The sequence below is a fragment of the Lepisosteus oculatus genome, chromosome 11 (assembly GCF_040954835.1).
Source record: "Lepisosteus oculatus isolate fLepOcu1 chromosome 11, fLepOcu1.hap2, whole genome shotgun sequence".
Taxonomy (NCBI): Eukaryota; Metazoa; Chordata; class Actinopteri; order Semionotiformes; family Lepisosteidae; genus Lepisosteus; species Lepisosteus oculatus.
This window is the reverse complement of record NC_090706.1, coordinates 3,277,046-3,288,176: the sequence shown is the minus strand read 5'-3', so window position 1 is coordinate 3,288,176 and position 11,131 is coordinate 3,277,046. Positions and strand designations below refer to the sequence as shown.

The following is an 11,131-nucleotide window of genomic DNA, read 5'->3' as shown; positions in this document are numbered from 1 at the left end:
AACACTATCTTGCCTCATAAATTGGAGACAGTTGTGTTTTTCTGTGCTTACATTTGGACTCTGCACCCAAGTGCCATCTTTGAAGAAGAAACAGAACAAACATTCCAAGAGAAGAAAAACATCTTCATTTGCCGTTCAAACACTTTTTAACTGAGAGAAGCAGTGATGAGACAAAGCCAGCAGTCCAAGACATCTGGAGCCACAATGTGTTGATGTGTTGACATTTGCAAAAGAGTATCAGGGGAAAAAACACTATCAGACTGATGCAGTGTGTCATTTTATTTTCTTTCAGATCTTTTTTATTGTTGGCAAAAAATCTTCGGAGACATCTGTCCCAGCCAGTGCCACATACTCTGAGGATGCCCACACATTTCTACCATTGTACTGTCTACACACACACAACCCCAGCACACAAGCGTTCAGTAACACCTCAAATACAACCAAAGAAAGAAAGGAAGACTCTTTTAAGGGAATACAAAAATATGTTTTTTTATTATGGCAGAAAAGAACCAAAAACAAACAACAACGACACGAAGAAAAAAAAGCACTTGTAGAAAAAATACAAAGCTCTCTGGCATATTCTGTAGTTGTTCCATGGCAACATTTAACTTATTTTCTGGTCAGAAGTGCTGCTTGAGGAATACGAGTAAGCCTTCCCTAGTACTATCCTGTCCCGGAGTAATTTGAAGAAGGCATAATAATTACTGAAGAGGATTAAAGCCAGTGATATCGTCTGGTGCCACTTCTCTGAACAGATCAAGGAGTAGAGCTGGTAGAATATCATTGCCCCCTCCAGGATGATAAGGATGTTCAATATCCGCAAGGGCTTGTTGAAGAAAAACTGCGGAAGAGAAAGAAAGACCCGACAGGTGCAGACTGGGTAAGTGCACATCATGTTTGCTATAATCTCAGGTGTGCTTACCTCACCGACATACATTCAAATACATGTTCACTCTCAATCTCACTGGCACTCATTCATAAATATCCTAACACAGTCTCACTGACATACTGTATAATCATATACAGTTATATTCTTCCTGATCTATATTAATGTGTTTTCTCACACATTCTCACTGACATATATTCATAAATATTCATGTATGTAGTCACACATTCCCCCTGATGTATATTTATAAATATTCTCACCGACTCCCATATATTGTCACACATTCTCCCAGATGTATATTCATACATATTCTTCACGATATATATTCATATACAGTATATTCCCACGCATATAAAATATTCTTATAACCCACCACTCATTATTTACTCATTTATGAAAAGGTAGCCCTTTCAGTAGAATTGCAATGCTATTGTAGGGAGTTTGATGGGGTGGAAGAGTTGTATAGGGTACATGCTGCTCCACACATTGTGCTGTAGGAGGTACTATCCTGCAGGTGAGATATTAAACTGGGGCTCCAGGGCTGTTTGTAAGAGCAGAGGTGCTAACCCTGTTGTCCTGGCTAAAGTTCCCCCTTCACTGAACTTAATCTGCCGAGTAGTGGAGCTGCTGTGTGTCACCCAAGAGAGAGAGCTATGTAAAGTAATTACTATTACTTACATAAAATCGATAATGTGATACATCCGAAGGAACTGCTACATTATAGTGACCCATTGCTTTGTAGACATTCTTGTTGTGTTTGACCAGGACTCCGTGTGGCCACATGTACTCTTCTGTCCACCTGTGAGGAAAACACTGGTCATTACAACAGCTCGGCCCCGGCAACAGCAGCTAATACCTGTTTATAATTAAAATAACACTTGCCATATGCTCCTATTGACAGACGGTGCTTTTGGACATTTCAGGTTGTATATTGCAAGAATCAGTTTTAACCTTTTATGCCCTGAATTTTTGTTTTCATGTAAAAAAAAAAAAGAAGTGCTCATTCATTATAGGGACGCTTTGTTAATATAAAAAAAGAACACACAAAAGTTTTGATTGTCGTACAACAAGGATGAGCCGACATCCCTGGGAAGGAAACAGTTCCATTTTCGGAACAACGGGAACGATGGGGTTTATTTCCCAGCGCTGCAGACGGCTCGACGGGCTGGCGGACACTAATATCCGGGGTCAAGCGGGGGGCTGGAATCCTGCGCGATGCCAGTGGCCTGAGGTTGCTGCCGTACGGAGAGCCCGCGGGCAGAGAATGGGGAATGTTGCCCCGAAACCGGAGAGAATGGGGAATGTGGCCCCCGAAACTGGAGAGAATGGGGAATGTGGCCCCCGAAACTGGAGAGAATGGGGAATGTGGCCCCCGAAACTGGAGAGAATGGGGAATGTGGCCCCCGAAACCGGAGAGAATGGGGAATGTGGCCCCGAAACCGGAGAGAATGGGGAATGTGGCCCAAAAGATCATCGGCCGTGGTCTCACAGAGATGAAACAGCTCTATGAGGACCGCTGCCGTGGTAGAATTCTGGCCATCACAGAGGACAGTCACCACCCCGGGCATGAGCTCTTCACCCCACTGCCCTCAGGCAAGAGATACAAGAGCACTCGGTCACTGACCACCAGATTCCTCAATAGCGTCTATCCACAAGCAGTGCGATTGGCAAACACATTTGGCCATGCCCCTCGGAGCACACCTACTCCATCAACCTCATTACGATTTCTTATTTACTGCACATCTGCAGGCATTGTTTACACTCAAACTGTTTACTTGTACATTGTCTACTGTTTGTTTGTATGTTGTCCTGATGCATTGTCCGCACTTTGTGTTTTTACACTTATTAACAATCGAGAGACTTTCTGTAAGTAAGAATTCCACTGTACCAGTACACGAACCGGGTCCACATGGCAATAAAGCTCGAGTTCAAGAGGACTCACGTGTGCTGCAGGACGTTGGAGCAGAGGGAGGGGTCCACTTTCTGCCAGCAGCCCAGGTGGGCGGCGGCCTTGTGCAGGAGGTCGCAGTAGCGGGGGGGCAGCAGGTGGCGCATCAGGATCACGGAGGTGCTGACCGCCACCAGGATGAAGAGCTCGCAGGACCACCTCTTGTCATAGTACTGCGTGCTCTGCAAAAAGGAGAGAGGGATCTGAGGACCACCTGCACAACGGCAACTTAAAGCACCGCCCGGATCATCCTGCGGTCCAGGGGCACAGGGCGGCAACCTGATCAGGGGCTGTCAGTCACATTTAAAAAAGGGCGATGAGTTTATTGGCGTTCATCCACAAACAGCAGAGCGCTCTCCAAAGCTTCTACAGTCTAATAGTTGAAAGTGCACAAAACTTGTTATACCACTGAAGGCAAAAAAAAATAGACAAGCAAAAATAACCGCATTAAAAAAAAGCTGATACAGACAATTCTTTACAGGATTTCTGCATCTCTTGGTGAAAAACTAGAGTTGCTCTAGTGTCCAAAGCCAAGGCACAGCCTTTAACACCGAGACAAATGCAAAATGGCAGATTAACCGCGCGAACCTTCACAGAAAGGGCAAAACAAAGCTCTCGTGAAGGTCTGGTGGCAAGTCTTGAGACACGCAAGAGCCGAGCGACAACTCACTTTCACAAACCAGACGGGGACGAAGGCCACGTAGTAGGCGCTGAGCATGGAGCTGACCAGCACGTCCTTCATGCGCGAGTTGAAGTCTGCCTTGAGGTACTCCACCTCCTTGCGGATGAGGTCCGGCGACAGGCAGCAGGCGTGGGTGGGCATGGCCTCCTCCCCCCGCAGCTGGCTGGTGTGCTGCTTCCAGGTCTCCTTCAGCACGCTCAGGTAGTCCTTGCCCCTGCCCCCGTGCGCCGGCCCGCCCTCCCTGGCGCCGATGCTGGTGACCGGGGCCAGGAGGCCGGGCCCCCGGACGTCGCAGTTCAGCCGGAAGAAAGGGAGGTACATCCCGAACCTGAAACCGTTCCAGTCGCCCCCGTTAGCCAAGAGCCCCTTCTCTGGGCTCTCCTGCATGCAGGCAAATAACAAGAACACGCAGAACGCACAGAAGACCTGCACTCCTAAAGCCTTCCAGGTATTTTGTTTGTTCAGAGCTCCCCCTCAGCGAACGCGTCGGGACCAAGACCAGGTAAGGGAGCCGCATATGAAAGCGGACTGCACTGCGTGCGGGGGGACAACAGAAATTGAAGGGCGAGAGAAAAAAAAACAACGGTGTTGTTTTGGAGTGTGATTCTCATTAACTGTGATTCTCATTATGCCAGCAGCCATATCACCCTGCAGCTCGCCGCTGGCAGCCCACTGAAGCTCAGCAGGTGTGAGCCTGGTCAGTACCTGGATGGGAGACCTCCTGGGAAAAACTAAGGTTGGTGCTGGAAGAGGTGTTAGTGGGACCAGTAGGGGGTGCTCACCCTGCAGTCTGTGTGGGTGCTAATGCCCCAGTATAGTGACGAGGACACTAGACTGTAAAAAGGTGCCATCCTTCAGATGAGACGTAAAACGGAGGTCCTGACACCAGGGTGTTTCTCGAAAATAACCAATCATGGCCTCCTAATAATCCCCATCCCCATCTCTGAATTGGCCTTATCACTCTGTTCTCCTCCCCAATGAGAGCTGGTGTGTGGGGAGTGTACTGGTGCATCATCCAGGTGGGGCTGCACACTGGTGGTGGTGGAGGAGAGTCCCCATTACCTGTAAAGCACTTTGAGTGGAGTGTCCAGAAAAGCGCTATAGAAGCGTAAGCAATTATGAACTCATTTCATTTTTATCCTAGAGCAGGGGTTGGCAAACTACAGCCCCCTGATCTTTTCCGAGTGGCCTGCGGCTCACTGCTGTTTGAATCTTGAGGGTTACTTTTAGCATCATCTATTGAAAATCCTCCGCCATGGCCTCTACTCGTTAGCTCTGCTGCTCTCCCTCAGCACGAACGGTCAATTGCAGAACAACGCCTATCGAACGATGCATTTTACTTTCAGTCTATCAGACGTCAGCTTTCGCCCAGGTTACATACGCCTGCGCTACAACTGATTCCTACCGTAAATTCATTAGGATTTTTGTTGCCTACTGTGATGATGTCTAGTGTGCGCTATCTTGTTTGAAAGCAGTTAATGATTTCAAACGGTTCTAAAAGTCATAACTGAAAAGAGGCTAACTGTATGTTATTCCTGTCGCAAAAAAGAGAGATCGATGCAGAGGGTCGAAAATTCAACGACAAATGGTCAGAAGAGTACTTGTGTGTCCCTCGGAAAGAAAAGGGCATGTGTCTTATCCGTCAGGAAACAATCGCCGTGGTTAAAGAACACAGCATAAAAAGGTGTTACGAGACAAAACATCAGGCTACGTTTTCCGAATACACAGGAGACGGACGGAGGGAAAAATTAAAACAGTAGAAAAAGTTGCTTCAGGGGCAGCAAAAACCGTTCAAGAGAAGATTCGAAGAAAACGCTGCGGCTACCCGAACTAGTTATCGAGTATCACAGCTTCTAGCAGCAGCTGGCCAACCCTTCACGGGCGGTGAGTTTATTCAGCAGTGTGTGCAAGAGGTCGCGGAGGAGATGTGCCCAGAGAAACACGACCGATTCTAGTCGGCGAGTTTATCAGCTAGATTTCTCAGATGGTCCTTCAAGGTTAGTAAAAATGTTTTAGTGGCCCTTGGTCTAAAAAGTTTGCCAACCCCTGTTCTAGAGTATTGCTAGTTGAGTGCTGCCCTCTGCTGGCTTGGTCCACCTACTGCTCAGCGTACTTGCTCATCAAAGCGCGCGGCTCTGGACAGACTTCGAGCTTTAGCAAGAAGCGCCTGCCCGGAAGGGCAGGGACTGCTCTGAAACGGAAACAAGGCAGCGCCTTGCCACCATCTCACACAAACGCGGGGAGAACGTACAAACTCCACACAGACAGCACCCTGGGTCTGGAATCGAACCCGGGGCCCCAGTACGGTACAGCAGCAATGGTGACCACTGCGGCACCGCGGCACGCCCGCAAGGAAGCTCGGTTCTCAAAAAAAAAAAGTCTGGAGAGCAAAGGCAAAGCAGAGTGGCGGAGTACTCACGGGTAACACAGGAACAGCAGGTTGAGGAGCGAGTACGTCCTGCAGAGATAGATCATGGAGCGACACAGGCTCCAGCCCGTCCCCGTCAGGACCGCGAACCGGGCCGTCACCAGGAAGACGGAGTGAGGGACCGACAGCCGGCTGCTCTGAGAGGCCTGAATCAGAACGACAGAGGACATCGGACCTCAGGCGAGTGAGCTCTGCAGAGCCCCGCTGACAAAACGCTGCATTTTCTTAACAGACCGCACCTCAGTTTGCCTCATGCCCTTCTCAAGGTATTTCAAAACACTGCGATCCAGTCCTACTTACCTGACGACTCGACGTCCCAAGGGGTTTGTTTGTTATTTACAAGGTGGACGTGGGCATTATAGACCAGCACAACGAAAATCCTCTTCACAAATTCTCACTGCTTGATTTAAAATGAATTTATGGTTTTCCATTGTGAAACACCCATTGTTTTTTTATTTAAGACACTAAATCTACAACAGATTTAGCTGCTGTTTTATTTTAAGTGCACATGCGCAGCAATATTGCAAACACCTTTGCTGACGAGTGAAAGCGTTAAGGAGTAGATCGTGTTTTTACCCCTTTTTCTGATAAGAACGGTATAAACCTGCAGGACTGACCTCAAATTTACAACGTTACATTTTACCTCTTTCACAATGGCTGCGATCAGCCTGCGCGCCAACACAGTGATAGTGAAGACAAGCAGGTTGTAGTCAATGAGGTGGAAATTCTGTAAAAGAATAAGGAGAAACTGTTATGTCTGTATAAACTGGACTACACTGGCACTACAGTGATCTTAATTTGTATCTCATCCAAATCCATAAGGAGTGCAAGTTCACTCAGATCGCTTTTTAAATCATATTAATGCAAGCGACTTACAAAGTTTATGGTATTTTGCTTTCTTTAGCTCTTAAAAGTAAAAAGCACTTAATATCTAAAGATCTTATTATCGCCGTCATCAGACAGGATTGTCACTTCCAGACAAAAAGAGCCAAGTCACCTCAGTGTTGTGCTGCAGGGGGCACAGATTCATGCGCCGCAGAGCAGAAAGCACTCCGGCTTTTGTTCCAAAACATGGATTCATTTTTCAAGTCGATGATTCAATAACCTACACAGGACTCGGATCCCGTAAGCTATAAAACTTTTTTTTTTAAATAACAAAACGGCAGTGTAATTTTTTACTTTTCTCTGTAGTCGAAATCTAGTTTTTCCCCCCACAAAGTGCACAGAGCCGCCTTGAACATGAAAGGCATCATACGATATCAGTGATAATAATTTTACGTGCTTGTGCCGACTCCTGAAACAAAATGCACTTAAAGAAGAAACTCAATTCAAAATGCTATTAACTTCTACTTATGCAAGGTGATGCAGAGCCTGAACGAAAAGCAATGCAGCCCGAATACTGGAAAAACTAAACAAATCCTGCAACTGTCCTTCCCGATAGAGACGGCCTTCAGTTATCAATCATACTGAAGCTACTTTCTCATCAGGCAGGAGTGTATCCCAGTGATTCGTCCCTGGATGGCGTTAAAGAACTTCGGACAAAGTCTCGGCAGCAGGATCCACAGCCTCTCTTTCTTAAAGCAGCCCTGAAGGGGCTCCAGGTCAGAGGGATTTAGCAAACTTCCCAGCCCCGAAACCTCTGCCATAAGCACGAGCTGTGAAGAGCGATTTCTACTGAGTGTTTAGGGGGTCCTGCCGTGCTTGCAGAGACGAACCCCAGTGCCCCTTGGGGGGGCGAGCAGCCTCTTACCAGGGAGGTGTGGGAGGGGGGGTGCGAGGCGGGGTACCACCACACGGTCTTGTAGATGTTGATGTAATGGACAAACAGAGCGATGAGGTGGCAGAAGAAGAGGTGGAGCTCGAACAGCACGCTCTTGTCCCTGGACAGCTCTGGGATCTTGCAGTGCTTCAGGGGCACCACCGTCTGGGCAGCCAGGGGCGGGCTGGACATCCCCGTGCCGGAGCCACTCCTGAGGACCGGTGGAGACACACAGGCGCCGTTAGCGTCACGCACACAGCATGCTGGATGAGCACGTGCCCGTCCCCCATGGGGTCATGCTCTTACTCTCCATATTGCGGTCTTATGGGCCATGCGTGACAGGGCCCTTGAAGGCAGCGAAATGAATGGGGTCACAGAATCAAGACCGATATTATATAGAACACAGAACCAGGATCAATAAGAGTTCAAACATCTGACATATGTTGATATGCCTAAAATGTCACCAACGCTAAAATGGGGTGTGTGGTCAAATTCTAATTACAACGAAACAAGCGGATGAAAATTAAGAGTTCGGTGTTTGGTGTGAATTTGCCTGGCTAAGAAAACGACAGCCTTGGCCTGCCTCTCCAGTGAGGAATGAACCAGGGAGGCAGCTGCAGGTGTGAAGATGAGGAGGGGAAGGGGAAAAGAAGGTGCAGGGTAGCTGGTGCATATTTACACGTGAGAGAGCTGTGCTGCCTCTCTGCCCTTAATCCTGAACTGGCTACTGGACAAACATGGCTTAAAACACATCAAGCAATGTTATGTAAAAATTGCATGGCACACTAGCAAGGCCTCACTTAGAATACTACGTATTCAATACTGTGTATTCTACTATGTATTGGTCACCAGGTTACAGGAAAGATACAGCTGCTCCTGAATCAGTCCAGAGAAGAGCAACATGGTTCACTCCTGGGCTGCAGGGAATGTCCTACACTGACAGACTGAAAGAACAGAATCTTTTCAGTCTTGGACAAAGATTACAAGAAGACTTGATACTGTACAGTACTGTACAGGACTTGATACTGTACACAAGTACTGAAAACCCTCAAGGGCACAAAATTAACCCAGCAGACGTCCTTAAAATCAACAGCGAAACACAAACCAGAGGTACACAGGAGGAAACTATGTGGAAGTAGATAGAAAACTGAGCGCAGGGGGCAGTTCCTCACTTCAAGAGTAGTGGGAGTCTGGAACAAACTACCTGGCTACGTTGTTGAAGCAGCTGGATGAGTTCACCAGAGGATCAACTCACTGCTGATAACCCTTCCTTGTGCACAGAAGGAGCTCATCTGAGCCAGGGCTGTGCGATTAACTGACACAGGAGAGCCCTGAGGAGCTGATGGCTCGGCTCGGGCCGGCCGAGACTCACCGGGCGCGGGACCGGACCGACGTGACGGGGGAGCTGGTGGAGTGGTTCCCATTGCCCACGGAGCCCGGCTCGTTCAAGGGGGTTCGGCAGTAGGAGGTCCGGTTCGGTCCTCTCCTTCCGCCGGCCATCCCAGAAAAGGCCCGCAGCAGTCTTCTCCTCTCAGCCGGAACCTGGAAAGGACAGGAGAGGAGCCCCTCAGCGCGTGGCCGCGGACGGCTCGCTCCGGTGACGACCCAGGGCAGCTCCTCAACAAAGCAACCGAGCGGACACGCGGTAAAAGGCCCTCTGCACCGCTGAGACCCCCCAAACCTGGCCAGACGGTTTCAGGACATGACATTTACAAAAAGAGGGGGACGTGGGGCAAAGCAAGCTGGCTGTGTTTACCCCCGCGGTGGCACCCTTGCAGTAAGGAGACTCTGCCAGATTACTGTGAACTGTCCAGCTACTGAGCAAGACTGAAACCATCTCAGGTTGTTCCCAGGAAACGCAGAAATGTAGGCACTTATCCCCCTTGTGCGATTCAAGAATGGTTCCAAGTGGGAGGAAACAATTTGGTAGGCTTGTAGTTAATTGACCCAAAGCTGTCTCATTAAAGAAACAAAGGTATCAGCTACCACAGTATGGGCTTGCTCCACTCTCCCACAGCTCTTTGTGTAATGTAGTGACTATTGTTCCGATCAAAGGATCGTAACCTGTCGTTTTCTGAAAGAAGCTAGGTTATGGACATCAGCAAGGGCTGGGCAGCCTGTCCCACACTACTGCACCGGGTGAAGACGTGCTTATTGCTGTGAGGTTTAAATGCTCTTCCACATGCAAACGACGCTTGCTACCACTGCACCATCTCAAATGTAAAGAGACTATTTATTGCGATCACAATACGAACTTGTAGCAGGAGGCGAACGAACTAAACGAATCACATTGCAAAACTAAATACAGGCCACAGCACTAACAACCCGGTAAATTATTGTCTTATTTCGAGCGCTGAGTTCACAGCTCGGGCAAGAATCAAAACACTGCGCCAAGGCTGAGGCCTAACATCAACATTTCGTGCCTTGTGCTCGGTAAACACTCGCACACGAACCTTCTGGCTTACCGATGGCGGCTTTTACGCCGAGACGGTGGAGCAGTTCATAAAAATGACTGGTTCTAGGTCCTGGCGGTGAGTTTTAAACAGTTTCCAGAAAGCACGGACGCAACTTTCATTCTGCAAAGGATGAAGAGCGACCCGCAGCTCTGGAAACAGGAAGGGGGCGCGGACTTGTTTGAAGACAAACCAGGAGATATTTTTTTCTTAAAGAGACACGATGCATGTAGCAGTGTTTCTGTCACAGCACACGTGACGCCACGGTGCTTTATCCTTCAGAAATGCGCTGTATTCGAATAGGTTGTGAAATTATTGATTAGTGCATTACATGGTTTACAACAATCGGATCTTTCTATTGATTTAAATAATCCGGGTGATCTACAACTTGTTTTTTTTGTATTATAAGCAGAGCCTGGATACTGCCATCCCTTCTTTTTATCTTATCTTCCTAAATCACCAGGGCGCGATTCAGTGGCTCTGATCTGGCAGAAAAAAAATATTTTCATTCAGAAATATTTTATTTAGAAAACCTGTACTTTTTCGTTTATTTTTAAAATAAAATAATACTCTGCAGGCAAAGGTGCTCTGCATTGTAAGGTGTTAAAACTAAACTGTAATCTGGTAATACATTAAATAAATACACTCCTTAGAATACAAGCCTAAATTCCTAGAATGTTGTGGTTTAGTTATGACACATACTGTAAGAGGTAGAGATAAGAAATCAGTGGTAATTTTATAAATAAGTAATGTTAACTTTACAGCAAACTTTTTTACAAGGATTCGTTTTTTATGTCAGACTTAACATTGTAACTGCATTGCAGAAGTGTAAGGCATTGATGTTGTGCGTGTGTGATTTGAGATATTTCTTGGGGAATTTTTTTATACACATCACTGAAATTCAATTCAATTCAAAATACCTAATTCATCCCCAAGGGGAGCAATTTAAGTTAAATGGCCAAAAAATCATTAAAA

General features: G+C 47.4%; 1 protein-coding gene across 2 annotated transcripts; it reads right to left on the bottom strand.

Moving 5' to 3' along the window:
* Positions 1–462: 462 nt before the first annotated feature.
* On the bottom strand, positions 463–10,345 carry tmem39b (transmembrane protein 39B). 2 transcript variants are annotated; one of them, XM_015348855.2, is made up of 9 exons: positions 10,157–10,345; positions 9,076–9,245; positions 7,695–7,914; positions 6,588–6,671; positions 5,936–6,090; positions 3,505–3,844; positions 2,829–3,016; positions 1,565–1,685; positions 463–841 (listed from the first exon to the last, which is right to left on the bottom strand). In XM_015348855.2, exons 2-9 carry the CDS (start codon positions 9,201–9,203, stop codon positions 605–607), a joined length of 1,473 nt encoding a protein of 490 aa, XP_015204341.1. In that variant the 5' UTR covers positions 9,204–9,245; positions 10,157–10,345; the 3' UTR covers positions 463–604. The 2 variants fall into 2 exon arrangements, with proteins under 2 accessions (XP_015204341.1, XP_006631297.1); XM_006631234.3 differs by having other exon boundaries at positions 10,169–10,345.
* Positions 10,346–11,131: the final 786 nt, after the last annotated feature.